At 40.3% G+C, this 23686-nt stretch overlaps 3 protein-coding genes across 4 annotated transcripts; all 3 read left to right on the top strand.

The window, feature by feature from the left end:
* Positions 1–104: 104 nt before the first annotated feature.
* LOC126616778 (uncharacterized) lies at positions 105–2738 on the top strand. The gene is made up of 5 exons (XM_050284888.1): positions 105–457; positions 563–1326; positions 1406–1601; positions 1703–2189; positions 2539–2738. The coding sequence occupies exons 2-5, from the start codon at positions 880–882 to the stop codon at positions 2642–2644; spliced, it is 1236 nt and encodes a 411-aa protein (XP_050140845.1). The 5' UTR covers positions 105–457; positions 563–879; the 3' UTR covers positions 2645–2738.
* Positions 2739–10057: 7319 nt separating this feature from the next.
* LOC126616472 (uncharacterized) lies at positions 10058–15697 on the top strand. 2 transcript variants are annotated; one of them, XM_050284532.1, is made up of 16 exons: positions 10058–10547; positions 11345–11447; positions 11754–11823; positions 11963–12001; positions 12089–12206; positions 12300–12357; positions 12471–12542; positions 12733–12793; positions 12957–13016; positions 13150–13169; positions 13266–13331; positions 13778–13945; positions 14132–14389; positions 14559–14771; positions 14874–15145; positions 15235–15697. In XM_050284532.1, the coding sequence occupies exons 1-16, from the start codon at positions 10438–10440 to the stop codon at positions 15374–15376; spliced, it is 1830 nt and encodes a 609-aa protein (XP_050140489.1). In that variant the 5' UTR covers positions 10058–10437; the 3' UTR covers positions 15377–15697. The 2 variants fall into 2 exon arrangements, with proteins under 2 accessions (XP_050140489.1, XP_050140490.1); XM_050284533.1 differs by lacking the exons at positions 10058–10547; positions 11345–11447; positions 11754–11823; positions 11963–12001 and having other exon boundaries at positions 12087–12225.
* Positions 15698–16443: 746 nt separating this feature from the next.
* Positions 16444–18239, top strand: LOC126617204 (uncharacterized). The gene is made up of 2 exons (XM_050285238.1): positions 16444–16778; positions 18050–18239. Exons 1-2 carry the CDS (start codon positions 16444–16446, stop codon positions 18237–18239), a joined length of 525 nt encoding a protein of 174 aa, XP_050141195.1.
* Positions 18240–23686: the final 5447 nt, after the last annotated feature.

Here is a 23686-nt window from a genome sequence, read left to right as displayed (position 1 = left end):
GACACGTACCCCTCCCTCGACGGATTGAATACTTTGCCACGAAGGATATCTACGTGGAGGGCCGAAGTCTTAGTCAGCAGCTCCTCTTTTTATAGCTCACACCTTTTGCTCTTTTGCATCCGTAACAACAAAAAACCAGAAACAGAGGAAGCAGCTCTCATTTCGTTTTCACCTCTCTCTCTTTCTCTTTCTCGAAATTTCTAGGGTTTTCGCCGGCGAACGGGAACAGGTATCGCCGGAAAATGGAGTTTCCGGCCGCCGATCGTCTCGGAATTGAGGATACCAGCAGCAGCATCATGACGTTCTCGTGCCGTCGCGTATCTCGGGAACCCTAACCGCATTTCCAGAGAAAATCCTACGCAAAAGCGACTTTTACCTGGCAGAGTTTCGAAGTTATTCAATGCTTTGTTTGGCAAACTGGAGGCAGAAGAAACTATATAATATTGGATATTAAAAGGTACTTGCTACTTGTTCTTCATCTCGCTCAGGAGCCTCGAATTTAGCTTAGTCCGGAATATTTTTTTTCTAATTTTTTTCTTGATTTCTGTTTCATCGATCTCAGTTGCGAGAAGATGCTGTGGAGTTGTCAGTGAAGGTGTTTGATCGATGTATCGGCATTAGAACCCTCTGCCTTTCGCTTTCGGGGTTTGAATGTTGTAATTTCGGTTTTTTTTTTTAGCGTAAAAGTTTAACTCTTTGGTCTCGGATTTTGAACGTGATTGCGGAGAGAAAATTGATTAGTATAATAAGTAGAGAATTAGGCTTAATTTTTTTGATTAAGCTTGAGAGGAAGCTTTAACCTTGTGGAAATGGAGGGACTTTGTGAAGACGATCGGAGGTTCTGATTTCTTTTTTCTCGTGAATTTGATCACGCCGGTCATGCCTTTTTCATTGAAAATCCAACCGATCGATTTTCGCACGAGTTCTGACGACCTGACTCGGTTCGAGCCGGTCAAGCCGGTGGCCGCGAAGTCGCGGCTCAAGCGGCTCTTCGAGCGGCCGTTCACTAACGTACTGAAAAGCTCTGCAGCGGCAGAGAAGGCCGCCGTCGGAATCGAGGAGCCGCATTTCAACAAGGACGGCGTCGTCGCAGGCGGCGGCGGAGGATCGGCCGAGTTCGAGCCGAGTTCGATGTGCTTGACGAAGATGGTCCAGAATTTCATCGAGGACAGCAACGAGAAGCAATCATCGACTGTGGCGCGGTGCAGCCGGAACCGCTGCAACTGCTTCAACGGCAACGACAGTTCGGGCGACGAATCGGAGCTGTTTGGCGGTTTCGGCGACTCCAACGTGGCATCCTCCACCCAAGCATGCGAGCTTCTCAAGGTAAATAAAGTATTTGATTCTCCGGGGTTTCAACAGCCAAAAAACGACTTCGTTTTGATATGAAAATGTTTTTCCACAGGGTTTGGTTTCGTGCCAGAGCGTCAGCGAGAGGAACTTGCTAGCCGAAGCGGCGAAGATCGTTGAGAAAAACAAGGCCTGCTGCAAGCGGAAAGACGACGCCTGCAGAACCGTCGTTTCTGATAGTCTGTTAGCTCTCGGATACGACGCGTCGGTTTGCAAATCTCGTTGGGAAAAAGCGCCTTCCTATCCCGCCGGTACTTTCTCTTTCCGCCTTCCAAATATATCGATCCATACGACGCCGTCTTGGAATTGTTGGAATTTATCAGGACTAAAATTTGCTGATTTTTTTTTGCAGGAGAATATGATTACGTTGACGTGATCGTCAGAGGAGAGAGACTGCTGATCGACGTCGATTTCAGATCGGAATTCGAGATCGCACGGCCGTCGAAGAGCTACAAGGCGATTCTCCAAACGCTTCCGTACATCTTCGTCGGGAAACCCGACCGGCTGTGGCGGATCATCGCGGTGGTGTCGGAGGCGGCTAAACAAAGCTTGAAAAAGAAGGGGATGCACCTTCCGCCGTGGAGGAAAGCGGAGTACATCAAGGCCAAGTGGCTGTCTCCTCACAGTCGAGCCACGCCGGCGCCTTCCGATTCGACTCAGCCTCCGGAGGCCGGCGAGTTGGGCTGCGAATCGGTGTTTGAGATGTCGGCGAGTTCTGGTGAGGAGGAAAATGCGGTGGTGGTGAAGGAATGGAAGCCGCCGGAGCTGAAGCCGAAGAGATCGTCGGTGACCGGAGTAAAGATCGTGACTGGTTTGGCTTCCGTCATGGAAGATGAGCAGTAAAATTTTGATAATTTTTGGATTTTTCTTGTACTTTTACTTTTGACTGATAGGTTAAGTGAAATATCGTATATGACCCTATAAATGGTAGAGCATAACAACCGTTTGATCCCTTCTACGTTTTTTATGTAAGGGTCGGATTTACTAATAGCAATAAAAATAATATGTTTACTAAATTATTTTGCCCTTTGCTTTTTTATTATCTGGGAAATTTTGTTATTTTAGTCTGCGAAAATAAGGAAAAGAGAAAAAGATAAATATTTTATGGTTTACATTTTTTCAGTGGCTTAATGATATTATTATTTCAAACCCCTCAATTGTTTATTTTCTTTTTTCTTGTTTTCAAAGGAGAAGGAGAAGATGGGCAACAAAATTCGATGATGAAAGACTGAAGAAAACTTGGCATATACTCGTGTTGTCTCGAGAATTGCGACGGTCTCTTGGGCTTGTGTGATTTTCAATAAGTTGAACTTATAGTAATATGTTCGTGTTTTAGTCAATAAGTTTTAATTTTCATTTGCGTTCGGAATAAGCCATATTTTTCTCTATTTTCATTGTTTTGGTGGGAAAAGGATCCTCGCCTGAACTTTTTTTTAGGGATCTCGTGATCGTAATCGTTCAGCGTACATCGTGCGGTCAGTTTTCGTTAAATATTATTTATATTTAATTTTAAATTTTAAAATCTGAAACGATTTCTGATCGCACGATGTTCGATGAATTGTCACGATCACGGGATCCCTAGGATGATCCCAGAAAAAGAATCCAGCAAGGATCCTTTTCCGTTTTGGTGAGCAATTTTATCTTTTAAATTTCAGAATCTAGTGTGGTACAATACTGTGGCATATGTTACTTATATTCCCAATTTTTGCCGTTGAATTTATTGAATTGGTAGAGATGGAAATGTGCTTTAACAATCTGGTACTGATGGTGGATAGGAAACCGGAAGTTTCATTTAGAAGTATGGGGCGAGCTCTGGCCTGTCGGTTATTGACACAGTTGCGGCATCAATGAGTTTTATCTCCTTCGCTCATGGAAAGTCGATAAGAGAGTTTGTCATATAACCGGTTTTATATCATCTCTGATCATCGAAAATCTTAGGTAGATTCGGAACTAAAAAAATGAATGATAAATTGGCCATATAAAAGGAATGGGAAGGCTCGTATGCACTCTCGAGGCGACACTACCCAGTACACTCTAGAATCAGTAAGGCATGTTTGAAGCATGAACGATATATACTATTGAACGGGAACGTTTAATAGTTGTGTACCATTTGACGTATTGACTCAAGTGACTTTTTTTAGTTTAGAAAGGGATGTTTATTCATAACATCACGAGATAGTGTAAAATTCAAACACGAATTTTCACGTTTTAAAACTTACGCTAATGAAAAACTCTGCAAATGTCAACACGGCAATAAAACCAAATATTCGGTTGGTGCCAACTTCGCATGGAAAACGTCGTAAACACATTTAAACCCTAATCTTGTAAATTTATAATCCTCCACCCACCGCGCAGATAGCACCTTCACTCCGTGAAGTCTGCTAACTTGCACCAAAATTTCCCTGTCGCCTTAAGGAGCCTCGTACCGAACCGCCGGGTCCATAACCTTTATTTGGAACTGCGTTATTTTAAATTTATTTTTTGGGTATTTTGTTTTAAGTCATGTAGAAAAGTGTTTGAAAACTTTTATTTTTAATAATAAGGACAAAATAAAGGGTAAAATAAATAGTACCAGGTTTGACGTTTTAGTGTAAAAATATGATTTTTCGTTAAAGTGAACAGTACTGTGGACTTTTCGTTAAAACTCTCTTATTTAAATCTTGAAAGTTCATTCTATCCGTTTCGCTTTTATTGTCATATAAACATTTTAAATAGGGAAATTCAGGTAGGGTCAATTAAAATTATACAATTTGGAAGAGAGGAATAGTAAGAAGACTCTTTTAAAAATGAAATTTTTCATGAATTTTTTAATACTTTATATCTATGGTATAATATTTTATAATGTTGGTATGAAAAATAACGTTAAACTGTGAGTTGATAAATAGTTCATGAAGAGCCTAACTTTGAGAGAGTCTTTGTAGCCTTTGTTGAGAGAAGATGTTAGACCTAATCAAAACAAATTTGTTTGTTATTAATTTGAGAAATGTTAAGGCGACTCACTCAAAAGTGTAACTCTTCACAAACTATCTGTTACTTCACAATTTCACATTAATTATCGTGTCAATATTATAATACATTATCCAGTAGGTACGCAGTGGTGTGATTGTTACGCACAATTCTCCTAAACCAACATCCAACTACTTGAGACCAAATGCTAAGGTGACTCTCTTAAAAAATGCAACTCTCCAGGAATTTTGTGTCACGAAACAATTTAACATCAATTCTCGTGTTAACATTATAATACATTATCCAGTACTACGCAGTGATGCAACTGTTATGCCGCAAAATTCTCCTAAACCAACGTCCAACTGATTGAGACCGATGTTTTACTTTGTGAAAGGAATCCACCAACTTTAGTTAACTCAATCGCAAATAAAATTTTGTTTTTGGTAGCTTGTCCTTGAAATATTGGGTTACTTGTGGGATTAAGCTTGGGACAAACTAATTTGGTGAACTTGCAAATCGCTGTGATTCTTTGCTTAATTTAAATCTTAATCGCGTTTGAAAACTCTCCTTTATCCAAAGTTTCTCACACTTAACCACGTGTGCTTTCACAGTTTAAGCTAATTTTTTTCAAACTTAGTTTTTGGGTCCAGATGTAGTTGTCTCTATTTAGCTGGAAAATGCTTTATGTTAGATTTTATAGAGCTTGTTTCAATGTGCTTTTAAAATGACTGAAAACACTTTTTAGTGAAAACACATTAAAGAATTATTGTCTGTTTAGGTATTTAGAATTATAGTCATTCGATACCCTTTCGATCAATGGCTGGTTCTGCCCTAGACCGCTGGAGCAGTGCTCAAACATAAATAAACAATGAAAAAAATTGAAGTTCCAGTATAAACTTAATTGGTAATATGGGAAGTAGGTCTTTATAAGCACCTGCAATGTCTCTTTTCTCTCGATGTGAGCTTTATACTCTCAACACGTTTCCTCACGTGTGACGACTTTCAAATCTAATGCATGGACAATATAAATAGGGTAACGTGAAGCATATATGACCGTTGGATTTCACACATATTCTGACACTATAAAAAAAGTTAAAATTTTATTATAAAATAAATTGACAATATGAAAATAGTTGAACTATTTTTTACCACATGCACTCTTTTCATAACGTGGGATTGAAACTTTGAATAAATAAGCCAAGGTCTCTTTATATGAGGCAAGTTTTGAAAATTTTGAAATACGGAATGGCTTTTGTATAAAGTAGTCGGTCTTCAGGTTCTGGTGGAGCGTTCAGAGGCTTTGGGATTCTGCTATCTTAGAAGACAAATAATGCTTTCTGCTAGTTGCAGTCTACTATGATTTTGTCCTCAACTTATAATTTTTAGGGTTGATTTGAAATTTTGTGTGTGTTCAAAAGAGTTTCCAGTAAGAAGTATCTGCTATGTATTTTTTTGTAGAAAGTATTTAAGTATTTTTTCATAATTAATTTACAATTGTATTAAAAATAGACAAAAAATAGTTTCTTTAAAAATCATTTCAGTCGTTTAAATTACTTTCCAAACAAGTCCTTATTCACGATATGACAAAATGATAGTTCTTTCCCCAGTTCACTAATATATACTCTATTATTTTATTGCGGTAAAAGTTGTTTTAAATTTATGTTTCTCATGTTAAAAGAACAAAATTAAAAATAATAAATTACGAAGTCATGAAGGTACTTTTGTGATGCTAAATACGTTCTTCTCTTTCTTAGTGTAGATAATATTATTTGTTAAAAAAATAATAATAAATTAAGAAGTCATGAAGGTACCTTTTGTGTTTATTCTTGGTCGAATTGCATTAGTAGTGCCCTTTGTTTACTTGTGTTTTCAGTTTCGTACATGCAAAGGTTTTATATGGCAGTTTTTATGGAAACATCGACAACTTAATCTCCGAATGTACTGACAGATTTTTTTAATAGTAATATATTAATTATCAACGATAATGATAAAAATGAGGTCCTAAACTTAAAAATTTAAGTGAAAATTTAGAAATGATTTAATCACTTAACAATGCATGGACAGATGTAGAATTTTTGTTAAATTTGTGTATTTATATTTTTGGTTTTGATTTACTTTAGTCAAATCCGTCAAATAAGTAGATTTTTCCATGCGAACATCCTCTCATTTGAAAAACGGACTAACCGCACTACAAGTAGAATACAGCAAGAACAAATTGCAATACAAAATTACCATGACAAAAGTGAAGATCCGAATAAACTACAGAAATTATATTAGAACCATTACTGTTATTCAACCTTTGATGTTTTGCATGCGTCGGTGCAAAGGGACACGAGAGTTTCGCTTCGTGTCTGATATGATCCAAACACACATCACACATGCCTTCCTTCCGCTTCGAGTACTACTGTAATCTTTTTACTGTCACATTATATGGACCACTTCGAAGAATTTATATTATGATGCTAGCTAGGGTTTGTAGAGCAAGCTTTATTAACCCTGGCTTCTGCTCTCAGGACTTGCCAAAAGTAGGGTTCTGCTTTTGGCATTCAAAGAATGTGTCCATACTACGTTTTTTCTGTTGTAGTTTTTGCAGATGATAAAGGGGTCTTTGTTGTTTGTGTCATTCCTGGTTCCTAATGGCATCATATACTAATTGCACTATACCAAATGCCACAGGTATGGTTTGATGGTTGTGTCCTTCCTGTTCCTACCCATCAAACCATACCTGTGGCATTAGGTATAGTGCAATCAGTATATGAAGCCATTCCCTGTTGTATGGGAGCAGTAATGATGTAAGAAATGAAGTAGGATTCTTTTCCCTTCCCTTTCCTCTTCTCCTATAACAGTCACGATTAAGTCATATCAACATCTTGTGTTGACTTCTTCGCAGAGAGAGAAGACAAAGAGGAAAGTGAGATGGTGGGGAGGGGAAAGGAGGGGAGAGGATTTGGAAGGGAGAGAATTCTAACTACTTCGTAAGAAATAGACCTAACCCTAATCTCTTCAATCTGCCACCATATATGTATAAAATATATAGTTAGACTAATTGTAAGTTGTGAATGTATGTAAGTTTTGATTCTCGCATACTTCGTTGACATCTAGTCATCGATGTAGCGAATATAGCTTAGTAGGGGGCTAAAGTCCTTTATGTCCTCATGAGGAGAAAATATTAGCGAGCATAACCAATAGTACATGACCATAAAATTCCTACTAGACCACAACTTTTTAATCTCATCCTAGAAAGACAAAAGGTCAACATATAAACTGTTCAAAGCTAAATTTTTTATGACTAACTGACATGCGCGTGGACTATAGACACTTGCTAAATTTCGTTACGTGAAATTAGTTCTGCAAGATTGCAATCAATGGCTCACTAAAATGCAACCATCTTTCTCTTGTACAAAAACTTATTCATTTGAATCCACACTCACAAATGATTAAAAAGGGTTTAGGGTTTATGTACACGTCGATCTCAGATCTGCGGTACACTGCGCGTTGCGATCGGTGACGATTCTAATTTTGGGGATTTCTAGGCTCTGGTACAACAATAGTGAGAAGTTACGGATTATGAGGCTTTCCCATCCCCTCCCCTCCCACTTCCCGCACCTAGGCGTCTCTCCTCCTCCTCCTCCTCCCACACCAATTGGTGTGGTGGGCAACCTCTCTTCCTGAATTTCATGGAAACCTTCATCGCAAACTTGGAACTTGGCCTCTTACAAGGTCATTTTCGTTGATTTTAAGCTAGATTCGTGGCTTGTGTAGGATTTGTGGGTTTTTGGTGGGTTGAATTCATCTTCTACGATTAGTTTCCATGCAAAATGAACTCTCCTCGACCATATCTATGGCAGTGCCGCCTTACTTGGTCAGATCAATGTCGGCTCTGTCTCGCTTGACTCGTGGTAGCTGCGTATCTCACTAGAAACGATATGGTCACGGGCGGTCTTTGCGTAGGTATCCTAATCCCTGTTATCGAGATAGTCAATCGATGGATTCTTCTCGGATTAGTGTCGATTTGTTGTTTACGCCGTTTTTAGCGTGTATTGTCTCACCTACTAATGATGTGGCCTTACCTATCAACCATGACTTGACATGGTCTCGCTTGCTAGCGATGATAGTGCGCGCTTTACTGTAAATTTGTTATGTGTATCGTCTTTGTGACAGATTTGTACTAACGGTGTCTATGATGACAGTGTAGAAATTAACTCATGATGTTTATTTGTGCAAATTACCTATAAATCAATGTCTTAATTACATGAAAAATATACTCACGTGGCTCCCATTATAATCGTTCTTATTGATGACTGAAATATCGCTTATCACGTCTTGTCAAAACGGGGAGATTATGTAACACATAATTAAGATCCCAAAGGCAAAGAGCCTCTGCGATGTAATTATGGTTCAAAAAGGCTTTTCGATGACCTTAACCAAGTTAACATGTCTCACTAAATTGTAGAGGGTAGGCCGGCCCAGGAGACTTCCCTGTTGGATTAAAACTGGGCCGAGGTGTCCAGAGGATGGGATCCGTTTGTTGGTGCAAGTGATAGGGCGGGGTACTTTGTTTAGGTCCGTTTTGTAAAAGCACTTATGTTCACTAGCATTTTATGAAAAAACACTTGCTAGAAGCATAGCAAAAATTTTTAAACTAAAAATTAAAATGTTTCCTGCAACTGCATTTTAGAAGCACCCCTCCCCTGAAAAAACAAAACCCTTTACAGGTTCTTACATAACTCATAAATAATTTTATTTTTTTATCAAGCGTCCCCGAAAATATTTTTGACATGAAGGAATATAAATCGGCACTTAATAAGGGTTGAGGCTTCAATGTTGCGGAATACTCAGTGCCACAAGTGCTTTAGTCGTTAGAATTAATCCACAATTGCTTATATTTTTTATTTTCAATTTCAATCATTTATTTTTTGTACCACTTATTATTACGTTACATTAAAAAAAATTTGCTTAATATGTTACTGTTGACTTTAAAAACTATCAAGCCTACGTGATGCGCATGCCGAGTAATTAAAAAGTTAACTACGTCATTCGGTTGTGTGCGGGGCATGCCAACTTGACGGTCGAGCTTGGCCGGTGAGTAAAATGTGTTGATGTCACGATGGGCGAGCTGCTGACTTCTTGATCTTGCGACTGTGGTCGAGAAAGGAACATGTCTCGGCCTTCGGGTTTTAGAGCCTGAAGACAAGGTTGCTAGTTTTACGAAGTTCACGGATTGTTGGCGCCGAGTTCGGTCATAGTGATTATATTCGTAAGGGTTTAAGCACGCCGAACTGGCACCAAATTATACGGACACAAGTACTCAAAAGAGATGTATGTCTTGATGATGAATGTGGTTTTCGGCCATTAAAATGCCAAACTGTAAAACTTACTTATGAATATCCAATCATAAAATAACTCGGCGTTTAATGCGCTACATCCATAAGTCCAGCGGAGCAGCAAAGATGAACTGCATGCGACAAAGGTTCCAAACACAACCACCAACAAGAGCGGCCCAGACAAAGCCACGACCAGATTTTCAAGTCCAAACCAAAGCAACACCACCAAAGAGGCGCTGTGCTCTAATCCCAGCGTGGATATAGGCAAATCCACAACACCAAAAATGAGTGTCGAACCGTGGCTCGAACCCACCAGTTGCCCCAATCCTCACCAAGACAATTTAAGAACGTTGGAAAAGTCGTGGAGTTCCGTTTTGGAACACAAAAGGTAAACAACAACAACAACAAACAACGTAAACATAACCAATCAGAATCCAGTTCTCTTCCAGATGCCAAAATCGTTACTCCGACATATTGTTTACTCTAATTTACCAACCTACCCTTGCCAAACTCCAAAATCCGAGGATTCATCCGTCAATCCAAACTTATACCCCAATCAGACCACTTCCGCTCTCTTAGGGCAGGAATCCTGTGCTTTTCGAGACCAAAAGCCAACTGTCCTGAAAGCTTTCCCCTCACAGTAAACCGCCATCGTGTGGGTGCACGATTCTTAACGTACACTCATCTCTTCGTCTTCCCCAGATCCCATTCACGCACACTGCCTCTCTCTGTTGAACACGATTGCTCTTCTGACCCCCATGATTGCTCGGTGCACACAGTTCCGTGAACCCGCCTGTAACTCCACTGCATTTGCCATATGAAGGCCCCTGCTTCTTCCATGGCGATATCGAATTGGGTTTTTGTGTTTTCGATTGTTGTCTGCTTTTTCGCATCTGGGTCGCTCGCAATTGAGAATTTCCACCAAGCGTAAGTGATTTCTGTGATGCAAGCTCTGTTTTTTTGAATCTAAAGTTTGGTGTTTTTTCTGTTTTTGCTGATGGGAGAAATCTGGTGCCAATGGGATTAGCTGGAAACAGCTTTGGCTTTTGGCTTTTTTGGATAGTTGGAGTTGAATTTTGATCATGGTGAACAACATTGCAATGCATTTGTTATGCTTAGTGAATAAATTTTGAAACTTTTGTTTTAGATCTGGGACGGCGTTTAGTGATTCTAAAAACAAGTTTCAGAAACATGAGAAAGTTGGAAAAGTGCTTCCAAAATACTGAAAAGTTGGGAACTTTTAGCTTATTTGTGTCGTTTAGTGATTTGTTAACAGCATGAAGTATGTCAATGTGCTTCATATTAAATTTTTTTTTATGAGCCAATTGATAGTGCGGTTATGTTAATTTACTTTCTGATAGTGTAAATTAGAATGATGCAGCAATGCGAGAGTGCCGGCCAATCACGAATGTTGAACATGATTTTAAGGTGCTCTAGATTGTGAAGGTTAAATATTGTTTTGCTCTCGACGTAGGTAGGATGTTCCTAAACACTAATGAGAGACTATAACGAGGGAAATAAAACATCATAAGAAACCATGCTTCCTGCCTCAACTGTGCGGTACTGCGAATTTTCGCATCTTATTTTGGAAACCTTGTCGACCCATGAGTCACTTTATGCACCTTAATTTTGAGATTACATGCTGCCTAACCATTGTTGCTGTTTTTCTGCCAGTGTTATGTACATCGTATGTGGCTAATGTTTGTGTAATATTTTACATACAGATTTCCTATTGTGGAACCTGATCCTGGTCATACAAAACTTCGTCTTTCAAGGGAAGGGTTGGAGGCCATTGAAAGAATAACAAATCCAATTGCAGCTGTTGCCGTAAGACTTAAACCTGTTCTCCTTAGCATCTATGTTACTTGTAAGCTAGAGTTAAGAAGATATCAAAGTATAATACGTAATATTAAAAGATTATACATCGAACTTTACATTTTTAATTTTGGAAATCTTACCAAACTCTGGGTATTTAGTTTTAGCTTGAGTTTAAGGCAGTGGTTTTCAGTCTCCATGCATACAAATATGACTAAAGATTTACGATTAAATTTATTGTCTTACATTTCCCTGCGTAAAGCAAATTTTCTATTCTCCGTGTACATTTTGATTCTATTCAAATGATTTTTTTCTTAGGTTATTGGACCGTACCGCTCTGGAAAATCTTTTTTGCTCAACCAACTGCTCTCCCTTTCTTGTTATGAAGGTGTAGTCTTTACTTCTATTAGTTATAATTTTATCGCCTTCTCCTTGTGGATCTTGTTTGATTAATCTTTATGCATTAGCTGTTTGGTTTGAACAATATAACAACCTTTAAGTTTTATTTTTAAACGGCTTCCCCACAGGGTTTGGTGTTGGACACATGCGTGACACAAAAACAAAAGGTAAATCTATATGCAACCTTGATATCATGGATGTGCATTATTGTTTTTTAGAGAGATATATTTACGGTGGCTGTTTGCCTCTTACAGGGATTTGGGTATGGGGAACACCAATAGAATTGGATATTGACGGAGTGAAAACTTCGGTTTTTTACCTTGATACTGAGGGATTTGAAAGTGTTGGGAAGTCAAATGTATATGATGACCGGTAATCTCCAAGTCATCATGTAATCTTCAATTTTCCTTTGGTGGACATTTAAGTTTTGTGTCTTCCGCTGGGTTTCTGAGTATTCTTTTGCAGGATTTTTGCTCTGGCAACTGTTATGAGTTCTGTCCTTGTTTATAACCTGCCTGAGACGGTGAGTTGCACAACGCGTGATGTAATAGAAACATGTACTAGGTCCTTGGTCCATTATTGTTCAAGCCCAGTTTGCCGTATTTGATTTATCTCTTTGGTTGTCATTTCCTGTAGATCCGTGAAGCTGACATTGCCCGTTTATCATTTGCTGTTGAGCTTGCTGAAGAATTTTATGGAAGGTCCGCAGTTTGTTCAATCCTTGTTGTTATTGTACTTAATTTGTTTTGCTATTATCAAAACTGACATGTTTGCGTCTTGGTTGCAAATTTCATGTGGCAAATAGAGTGAAGGTAAATTCCAATCCCTTAAATCATTGTCCTTGGTGTGTATTATCTCACAATAATTTACACATGTGAATGATTGGATTGTTTTGTAGGGACAAGATGTTGCTTTTGAACCTGCAAAGCTATTGTGGCTCATCCAGCGTGATTTTTTACGTAAGTTTGAGAAATGCCTATAGCATGTTTGTTTAAGTTAAATATGGGCAACATAGAAGTTACAATGACAGTCTACCAAGATTTGTTTTTTCAGCTATCAACCCTTTTTTCCAAGCTTTCAGCAGAATGCTCATGAATTGACATTGTGGTGTTTATTCTGCAGAAGGGAAATCTGTGCAAGAAATGGTTAATGAAGCTCTTCTTCGCGTCCCTAACAGTGATGGTTAGTGTTTTGTTTCCTCCCAGTATGCATTCTTGTAAAAGATCTGTTTTTACTACTTACATAAATGCAGGACAACTTATTTATTTATTTTGTCTATCATGGATTTAATAGTGGGTGCTTTGTGACATTGCAGGCAACAAAAACATTGATATGGTATTTTTCACCCCTATATTATCACTTGCCGGCGTTTCCGCTGAGATATTGCTGTTTGCGGAATGAAAACGAACCCTTTTTGTGTGTCTTTATCAGGTCAACCAGATCCGAGATTCTTTGGCTATTATGGGTGATAATAGCACCGCCTTCAGTTTACCACAAGTATGGGTTTTCCTATTTTCAGCAGTTTTTGCACTCATTTTCTTGGCTTTTTATTTTAGTTGGGAGGTTGCTCAATGAAGCCTCTCAGCATTACACATTTACAGCAAATCCCTAGATTTTTTTTTTTTGTTAAAAAATGGGCAAAATGTTGTGTCGAGTTCCCTTGACGTGGGCATGTTTTGGACAAGCTTTATTTTTGACCTGTGTGCAATAATTTATGATTTCTTAGTTGCTATGTATGCTGTATGGTTATTTCAACATTGAGTCAGACGCTTGAGTTCATTGTTGATAAAAATAAGCATCGTTCTAACCTATACAATATAATCCATATTATTGTAATATTGTGCGTGTATTATAATAAATTTAAACTTCCCTTTGCTATGGATATATTTTCTATTTGTTTGTCAAGTGTTTTGATTCTGTGGTGATTCCGAACTTTCAAACAGCCTCACCTTGAGCGAACGAAACTCTGCGACATGAAGGATGGTGAGCTTGACCCCATGTATGTTAAGAAAAAGGAACAACTAAAACAGCTTGTTTCTAGTATCATCCGTCCAAAGATTGTGCAGGGAAAAACTCTAAGTGGAAAAGAGTTTGTATCTTTTCTGGAGCAGGTACCTGTTATATTATAATGTTGGTTGGTTAAAATCAGCTAAGATAGGAGAATCATTAAGTTTCATTACAATTTATGTTGTGTGGCATCCCATCCATAAGGTATTTCAGAGAAGCAAAGGAAAGGATTCTAGCTACAATCGTTCTTTTAGTTTGTTTTGCGTTTTTTTAATTAATTATTTTTTCAGATTCTGGAAGCGTTGAACAAGGGGGAGATCCCATCAACAGGTTCTCTGGTGGAGGTTTTCAATAAGGGTATTCTTGAGCGATGCTTAAAGCTGTACCATGAAAGGATGGAAAAACTCAGTTTACCTCTCGTAGAGCAATCTGTGCAAGAATACCATGAACGGTCCATGGAGGAAGTGATGAAACTTTTTGAGGATCAACATTTTGGCCGTCACCATGCAAAGAAGTCAGTCGAGCAACTACAAGAAGAAGTAGACAAGGTATATGAACTTTGTAATAGTAGCTCTAAACCCCTCTCTATGTACTTGGTCTCTGCCTTAACATGCCAAGTCGTTTTACATATTTTGTTGGCACCCTCACTTGCACCAGCTACGCATCCTGCAATATTTTAGCATGACTTTGCTGCTTGAACTCTGGGGATTTGTTTAGGTGTTTAAGAATGTGGTCATGGCAAACAAATATCAATCTTCAAAGCTCTGTGAGGCATTGTATACCAGATGTGAGGATAAAATGGACCAACTACAAGTTCTCAGACTTCCTTCCATGGCAAAATTCAACGCAGGTTTCCTGCAGTGCAACCAAAGTTTTGAGCAAGAGTGTGTTGGACCTGCAAAAGTAAACTATGAGGTTCGCATGATGAAGGTCAGGCATATGTTGTGTTCTGCATTTTGTTTTCCTCGTCTTCAATCTCTCCCCGCAGTGTGCAAAAACTCATTTGTACGATGTATATGATTTAATTTGCAGATGTTGGGCAAGTCACGATCTCTATTTATAAAAGAGTACAATCACCGACTCTTCAATTGGTTGGTCGCCTTCTCCCTTGTCATGGTGGTCGTTGGCCGGTTTATCATAAAGTTTATATTGATTGAAATCGGGGCCTGGATCATGTTCATCTTCTTAGAGACGTACACGAGGATGTTTTGGTCTGCAGAGTCTCTCTACTACAACCCCGTTTGGCATGTAATAGTAGCCACTTGGGAAACACTCGTGTACAGTCCCGTCCTTGATCTGGACAGGTAACAAAACCCTCCTACTCTGTAGTCCTCTCGAAGTTGCTTGAATAGCAAGTGAAGTTGTGTTTTAATTTGTTCTTCCTTTGTGGCAGATGGGCTATTCCAGCCGGTGTCTTGGTAGCTCTGTTCATACTATATTGGCGGTGTTACGGAAGAAGGAAACACGGGTCCAGATGGATCTTACCCTTGTACAATAATCACAAAGGCGGCTCAAATCGCCCAAGATCAGACTGAAGAGACAGAGAGGATGCTTGATATATACTTTGTCTCGGGCGATTTTGTCTATTTTTGTACACAAAGCCCGGCCGGCCGGCCTAGCAGCAGCTCTTTTGGTACTGAAATGTCAGATTCATTTCACTTTCCAATTGTGAAGAGGTGAAGAATCAAAAGGACAGCTCGTATGGGTCGAATTACTGTAACAATTCCAAATTGTTTGTACTGCAATTATTTTTTAATTAATTATTCGAAGTAGCCATTTAAACTGGACTTGTATAACACTAATGTTTAAAAAAGAGAGGATAGCAAAAAACAGAATGAAATGTTCACTTCGGATGAGGGCTTTCTTTTTCCCGCTCTTTGTTGAACAAACCGAGCACATTGACGTTTTAGGATTCATACTGTTGACTTCACTTAGTGTAATAAGACTTTGTTGTTCCGTTATTGAACAAATTGATATTGTATTGGAGACCTTGTCGAAAATATGAGATTTCCGAATATCAAGATTTTAAATAATTAACATTATCTTGTTATGGCCTTAACAGTTTATCAAAATATGAAGATTCAGTCAGCTTCCGATAAACCATTATTTTATAAGGAAAATTAATGAAAATTGCTTGAAAATTTTGAGTTTTAATGATAAGGACAAAATAAAGGGTAGAGTGAATAGTACAAGGTTTGACTTTTTAGTGTAAAAATGTGGTTTTTCGTTAAAGTGAATAGTACCGTGGGCTTTTCGTTAAAACTCTCTATTTTATACTCGGTTTTGTGCTTAAACAATTATTTTATTTTTATTATAAGCAATAATATAGAATAATGAGAGGATGATGATTTGAATATGAAACGCAACGGATTGAAGTTTAAGGTCATATTCGAGAGGTCAATATCTACCAACTTTAGCTCTGGGTTTGCGTAATAGATTTCCAAGAAACTGCTTCGTACATGCCATAACAGACTAATTCACGCATTCTTCCTTTACATTAATAATGTTCACATGAAAATGGAAACCCAAATATACGCAACACGCAGAGATATAAAGAGTGCGCGAGATGCCCTTTTGCGATACCTAATAAAACTGTGAAGAAATGAACGCATTTGAAATATGTCTCATAGCCGTTGGCTCTGTGATTGCCATTTTTGGGGTGCTTTCTTGCTGTAGTACAGGTAACAAGAAGAAGCAAACAAGCCAAGCCACCGTCGTGCCTTCTTCGGCTCAAAAACCTAACCGCGGCGATGTTGAAAGAGGCGAAGGCGGTGGACAGAAAGATGGTGGGATGGTCATTCTGGCAGGAGCTGGTGCCGCTTTTGCTATAGATAGTAGCGGTTGTGGCGGGGGCTGTGGCGGCGGTTGTGGTGGTGGGGGCTGTGGCGGCGGTTGTGGTGGTGGGGGCTGTGGTGGTGGAGGCTGTGGCGGAGGAGGGTGAGGGTGCTTGTGATCGGATCATGTTATACTATTTCTTCCCAATAAAGGGTAAAATGAATAGTACCGAATTTGACTTTTTAGTGTAGAAATGTGGTTTTTCGTTAAAGGGAACAATACCGCGGATTTTTCGTTAAAACTCTCTTATAAATAAACTTAAAATGAGAAAACATTTAAAAGAAATGAGTGACACATAAGAAAAATATGTAAATACAAAAGTTTCCAAAAATGATTGTACCGAAATATATTAAGACTGTTTGTAACCGAAATGTCTGTATTGAATTATATTATGATGAATTAGTATACCTAAATGTTTGTACTGAACTGTCTGTACCAAACTATATTATAATGAATTTGTGTACTTAAATTTAAATGCCACAACCATAGGAGGTGTTATCTATACCAGTTTAGAATTTTGTTTTTTTGTTTTTTTTATACATGTGATAGTTTACACTAAATTAATCTAAATCAAAGCTCTCATTCGAAGAAGAAAAAGTGGCCTTTCCACTTCTCTGCCAAAGCCATTTTGTCAAATCACCGCTCACATAATAATAAAAGAATTGCTTAAAAAACTCATGGGTTGAGTGTTACATCGTGCGGATGCTCAGGTGCCGTAGGCTGCGATGGCAAAGATCCCGGGACTGAAGCTAAATCCGTTAGGAGTTAGTTGCCCTACCGTTAGGCTTTCTCCCTTCTCAACCAAATGAAGGAGATATGAATTCAATTCCAGCTCATCCAACGCTTTCTCGAGCAAAGTCAATAAATGACTTATTTTGCACTACACCATCGCGTTTGATACCTTTCTTGATACGTCATTCCTCACTCGGCAAAAAGAAACACACTACCCTGCCCAATGTCGATCCCACTGGGCCTAGTACATTATTCGTATGCATAAGTATGGCTTGCATGATAAATTCCAAGAACTTGCTATATGCACCAAAAGTCAACTTATGATGGGAAGAAAAATGTTGAATGACAAACTTGACGCATTACCTCCCACAAATTAGTAAACCCTAAAGAAATTAACGACAACTGTAAACTTCCACATAAACGCACTTAAAAAATGTCTAGCATAATGCATGCACGATCCAACCCCTAACATCCGCAATACGAAACGTGTATATATAAAGAATGCGCAGCATGCCCCTTTTCCTGTGGAGGATAATTGTGAAGAAATGACTTCATTTGCGCAGACTCTCGTAGCCGAAGGCTTATCTGGGGTTGCTGCATTTGTTTGGTGTGTCTTTGCTTTCTACACGTCAAATAACAAGAATCGTAAAGCAAAATGAGCCACCGCGGCGCCTCATTCTGGTCAACGAGGTTCCGGCCGCGATGTTAAGTGGAGGAACTGTTTTGGGAGGAGATGGTTTTACTTTTGCTACTGCAGCTGCTGTAGCTACAATAACTAGTGACGTTGGTGGTGGCTGTGGTGGAGGTGGTGGCGGTTATGTTGAATTATAAGTCTATAGCTGATTAGTATTAGTGAAATAAGATGAGTTTATTTGTGTATTCACTTGCGCATATCTACCAAGTGTAAAGTCAAAAGATGTAAGGCCATGAGTGCCATGTGTGATGATCCTAGTTGTTAGGTAATGAATGGCTGAGATCAATTTTTCTGATGTGTTGATCCAGCTCAGCTCTTGTTAGCTGTAATATCTCTTCCTGCACGTTGTGTGAGAGAGTGAGAAAAGCATTAATGAAATAGAATATCCCTCTGTGAATTTTGCAGAGAGGAAGAGCAACCATTCTGTTTGGATTAAAAGTTAACTTTGGGCTCAAGAAAGGAGTTGGCCCAAAAGGAGGCCCGAAAGGGAGATAGTCAAAGCCCAGTCGAAGCCCAGAAGGCAGGGAAAGGCCTTTTCTGACTTGGTGCAGCTCATGAAGACCACTTGCTTACCTACCCAAAGGCCAAGTGGTGTAGACTGGTCAGCTACACAGCCCATAAAGCACTTTATGGTGGCATTACATGTAAAATAGCTGATGAGTCATCACCCTCAAACCGCATTCGGGCAAAGCTGCTGCTGCCAAAGGCCAAGCCGAGTTGTCTATATAAGAAGAAAGAAAATCCAGGATTAAGGACACTTAAACAAACAAACAAATGCAAGCACAAACTCTGCTCAAAGCCAGATTTGCCTTCAAAACAAAGCTGTAGTCAGCCTTCATCCATTTCGGGATAACCCTCTATTCAACCCTTTGTAATAGCTCTGCTACCTTGTTCAACCTTGCTGTAGTATCGATTCATCTTTTGTAATCTCTCTTTCTCTCTCTCTACCCCTCTAAACTTTCAGACATTTGACAAAACTACAAAGCTAGGAACCTGCAAGACGAGCAACCTTACCCGATAAGCCTTGCCCGAAGAGTCTTACCCGAAGAGTCTTGCCCGACGAGACTTGCCTGACGAGACTTGTCCGACAACGCCTGATAGTGAAGCAGAAGCCCGACAGCAGCCCTCAACCGACGCCAACCTCCAGGGGAGCTGTGTGCTCGTCGGCCAGGAAACATCCTCGACGGAAATTCCTGACACGAACATAGTTTTGGCACACCCAGTGGGACCCCTTGATCAGAAAATATATGTCAAAATGCCAGAAGGTTTACAAACTACGTTACTACAAATGTTGCAAAGGTTGGAGAAAGTTTCCACAGGCTTCAGAAAAGAAACAAACCTGGTTCCTCCCGAGGGAAAGAGACTTAAAACCAGCCCGCCTGAAGAGTTGGTGGTAGACAAACCTGCGGTTCCCTTTTCAGAAGTCCCTGTAAATATGATCAATATGACATGAGCTGAGAAGGGAAAAGAAAGAATTACAAAGGAACCAGAAGAGAATAGATTGGCTGAAGAACCTACAGGAAGGGTGATTAAAACACCCGAATATCCAAAAGCAGCCATAATCAAGGGGATGGTTATGTGCAGTAAGTGCCAATGCGAGTGTGAGCTTGAAATTCCCCCGGCTGGAGTATTCATTGACCGTGAACTAATCAGGAGAAAGGAAGAAGAAGTCAGAAGAGAAGCCCGCGAAAAGATTAAGCAGGCAACAAAAAAGGACACTTCCCGAAGCGTCTTTCAACGACTAGGAGGTGATTCCCAACCCAAAGCTTTGTCAGAGGTATTTCGAAACCATGAGGTTTCTGATGAAGCGGAAGACATGGAAGCCAAAATACGAAGGGGTGCAGACCATCCTCAATGTGGCCAGATGGGGAGGGAAATCAAGAAGATTGATAGCATGACCAATCCTGGTAGAAAAGGGAATCCTGCCCACCTCGGGCGAAAATGGTATGTAGTCGGGAAGAACGGACAGCCTACCAAACCAATGGGAGCCTCTATGGTCAGGAGGGTTCAAAGGCAGCACAAAGCCTACATGAATTCCTTGAAGACCCCCACAACATCTGAAGCCTCCAAAAATCAAAAGTTGGAGAAAACAGCATCTGGAGGAAGTAGTCAGCTCCGTTGGAAAAGTAAGAAAGAGGTGGAAGAAGCCAACAGCAAGACGGAAGGCGAGGGAAATCACGTACCGCAGAGCCAACACCCTGGGAAGTACAGGATCTTGAGGAGAGCTCAAGAAGATCTAATCATGATGCCAACCCCTGGGTGGAAGCCAGGTCCTACCCGTGCTGAAACTATTTCATCTGAAAGGAGACCACCTTCTCTGCCGTTGGTGGATCATTTTGGTGAAGTTCCAAAACAAACACTGTATGCGGGCATGAATCAACAGCAACAGGAGGGGGCACCAGAACCATTACTTCCAGCTGATGCGATGGCCTGGTTTGGATGAATTTATGGACCAGATTGGGGACAATAAAGAAGATCCGCCCGAGCCTAGTAATTTCCATATCAACATGACATATGTGTTGTCTGCCACATTTGGTGCCAGACCTGATCAACCCGCTACTATGGAGGGTGATTACTTGACAACTAAGCCAATGATGGCACATGTCAATGTAGAGGTAGTTGAAGAAGAAAGCTCGGGCACGGCTGAATCCTCAGAAGCATCCAAAGGCGGTCCTCTAAGGATTTACACAGACGAGATGGTGTTTAGCTGCCCGAACAGCTCGTTGGCCAATCATCTGAAACCCATATACGTTACAGCCCACTTAGAAGGTGTGCCCTTCGAAAGAATTCTAATTGATGGAGGAGCAGCTGTTAATGTGTTACCAGCCAAACAGATGAAGAAAATGGGAAGAGGTACGGAGGATCTTATTCCCACAGACCTCACAGTCTCTAGCTTCTCAGGCGTTATCACTAAGACTCATGGAATATTGCCTCTAGAAGTGGATCTGGGATCTAAAAAGATAATGCTGGCATTCTTTGTGGTGGACTGCACCTCCACTTATGGGGCCTTACTCGGAAGAGATTGGATCCACCAAGGTTTAGCCATACCCTCTACTCTTCATCAACAAGTGGCTGTTTATCATGAAGCGGGCACAGAAGGACCAGGCTTTTGGGAGATGATAGAGGCCGAATCACGGCCATTTCTCCCCACAGCCAATGTTGCGGAAGCAAGTTTCTACAATCCCAATGTAGGAATCTTGAAGTGTTCAGGAGCTGACGAGAACGGCCGCCCTACCAAGGTGACAGCCCAAAAGCTTTTGGAACAAGGAATGCTCCTTACTAGAGAGGAGTGGGATAGACCTTGTATCCTCCCAAATCCCCTACACCATCAATGATTGAACAAAAGAAGAGAGATCAGGTAATGGCAGTCAGATCCCTGATTAAAAGACTGCTGGTATACGGGAAGGGAAGAAGACAAGAAAGTGAGCTCTTGGACAGAGAGGAGCATGAATGGCAGGGGGAAACTTCAACCAGCCAGCATGAAAGCAGAGATTGCAGGGAAGAACTGGATAGGGCCATTCAAATGGCCGAGTGCATCTATGATCTAGATGGACCAGATGACTTGCCTGAGAGCCCGGAGCTGGTCGAATTTTTGTGTACAGAACCGGATAAGCCACCACCAGAAGTCCAGGATCCTCTGGAAGTTATTAATTTAGGAACAGAGGAGGACCCGAGACCAATACAGATCAGTGGTTTATTAGGGGTTGATGATCGGGCAAGGATTGTTTGTCTTTTGCAAGAATTCAAAGACTGCTTTGCTTGGCATTATACCGAGATGCCAGGGTTAGATCCAACCTTGGTAGAACATAGAATGCCCATCAAAGAGGGATATAAACCTGTCAAGCAAGCACCACAGAGGATGTCAAAGGAGATAGAAGAAAAGGTCAAAGAAGAGATTGAAAGGCTAGTGAAAGCTGGCTTTATCAGACCAGCTAAATATGTAGAGTGGTTGGCCAACATCGTGCCCGTTTTAAAAGCTGTAACAAAAGCGGTACGATGTTGTGTGGATTACAGAAATATTAATGGCGCTACCCCAAAGGATGAGTATCCCATGCCCATGGCCGACGTATCCATAGATGCAGTGGCAAAACATAAAGTCCTATCTTTTATGGATAAGAATGCCGGTTACAATCAGATAAAGATAGCTCCAGAAGATATACATAAAACAGCTTTTAGGTGTCCCGGTCATGTGGGGGCATATGAATATCTGGTCATGCCATTCGGGCTCAAAAACGTTGGTGCAACTTACCAGAGGGCAATGAATGCCATCTTTCATGATCTAATTGGCCAGAGCATGGAGGTATACATTGATGACATAGTGGTAAAGTCCAAAACAGAAGAACAGCATCTGGAAGATCTCAGACAGACATTAGCAAGGATGAGGATCCACAAATTGAAAATGAATCCAAAGAAGTGTGCGTTTGGAGTAAGAGCAGGCAACTTCTTGGGATTCCTGGTGCATCAAAGAGGTGTAGAAGTGGATAAAAACAAATCTCGGGAAATAATGGAGTCACCTTCACCTACCAACAAGGTGCAACTCCAGAGGTTACTGGGCAAAATTAACTTTTTGAGGAGATTCATTGCTAATTTAGCAGGCAAGATCCAGCCGCTGACTCCTTTACTAAGGTTGAAAGATAAAGAGAAATTTGAATGGGGACCACCGCACCAACATGCCTTTGACAGCATCAAGACCTATTTAACTTCTCCACAAGTGTTGGTGCCACCTCAAAGGGGAAAACCCTTGAAATTGTATATCTCTGCCTCTGAAAAGTCAATCGGGAGCTTGCTAGCCCAAAATAATGAAGGCGGGAAGGAGCAGGCAGTGTACTACCTCAGTAGAATTCTGACCGAGGTAGAAACAAGGTATTCCCTGGTTGAGAGATTATGCTTGGCTTTATATTTCACTGCCAGTAAATTAAGGCATTACATGTTACCTTGTCACGTGCACATCATCGCCAAGACGGATGTGATAAAGTACATGTTGTCAAAGCCAATGCTCGCAGGAAGGATTGGGAAATGGATTCTAACTTTATCAGAATTCAGTTTTCAGTACGTACCCCAAAGGGCAGTCAAAGGTCAAGCAATTGCCGACTTCCTGACCGAGCATCAAGAATCTTCAAGTGAGGTGATCAATATCCCTGGAAGCTTAGAAGTTACTAGCATTTGGATCCCGCCGAGAAAAGATATTTCGGGCAAAGAAGACTGGGTCCAACAAGAGATAAGAAGAGTGGCTGGTCTCTGGATCACTCCTTGGAAGTTGTATTTCGATGGATCCCACACTCAGAAGGCTTCAGGAGCAGGGATTGTAATTGTAAACCCTCAGGGAGTTTATCATTATTATTCATTTCTCTTGGACTACCAAGGGAATACTAATAATCGGGCAGAGTATGAGGCCTTAATTATTGGTCTGGAAATCTTGATGGATCTGGGGGCAGAGGAGGTAGAGGTCTTTGGAGATTCAGAGTTGGTAATAAACTAGTTAAATGGGGAGTTCAAGTGCAGACATATTACCATGGCGGGGTATTACTTGGCAGCTACGCAATTATTGAATTTCTAGGATTCTGAGATATCGGTCAATCATGTT

The sequence above is a fragment of the Malus sylvestris genome, chromosome 3 (genome assembly GCF_916048215.2).
Source record: "Malus sylvestris chromosome 3, drMalSylv7.2, whole genome shotgun sequence".
Taxonomy (NCBI): domain Eukaryota; kingdom Viridiplantae; phylum Streptophyta; class Magnoliopsida; order Rosales; family Rosaceae; genus Malus; species Malus sylvestris.
The sequence above is the reverse complement of the archived record's forward strand: the minus strand, read 5'-3'. Positions and strand labels throughout refer to the sequence as shown.

Excerpts from the sequence above, each read along its gene's own strand:
- LOC126617204 (XM_050285238.1), top strand. The coding sequence starts at position 16,444 with ATGAACGCATTTGAAATATGTCTCATAGCCGTTGGCTCTGTGATTGCC. Across the intron at positions 16,779-18,049 it reads GGAGGCTGTGGCGGAGGAGG|AATCGTAAAGCAAAATGAGC; the intron begins GTGAGGGTGCTT and ends TCAAATAACAAG.
- LOC126616472 (XM_050284532.1), top strand. The coding sequence starts at position 10,438 with ATGAAGGCCCCTGCTTCTTCCATGGCGATATCGAATTGGGTTTTTGTG. Across the intron at positions 13,017-13,149 it reads TCGCGTCCCTAACAGTGATG|GCAACAAAAACATTGATATG; the intron begins GTTAGTGTTTTG and ends GTGACATTGCAG. Across the intron at positions 15,146-15,234 it reads CCCGTCCTTGATCTGGACAG|ATGGGCTATTCCAGCCGGTG; the intron begins GTAACAAAACCC and ends CCTTTGTGGCAG.
- LOC126616778 (XM_050284888.1), top strand. The coding sequence starts at position 880 with ATGCCTTTTTCATTGAAAATCCAACCGATCGATTTTCGCACGAGTTCT. Across the intron at positions 1,602-1,702 it reads AGCGCCTTCCTATCCCGCCG|GAGAATATGATTACGTTGAC; the intron begins GTACTTTCTCTT and ends TTTTTTTTGCAG. Across the intron at positions 2,190-2,538 it reads TCCGTCATGGAAGATGAGCA|GAGAAGGAGAAGATGGGCAA; the intron begins GTAAAATTTTGA and ends TTGTTTTCAAAG.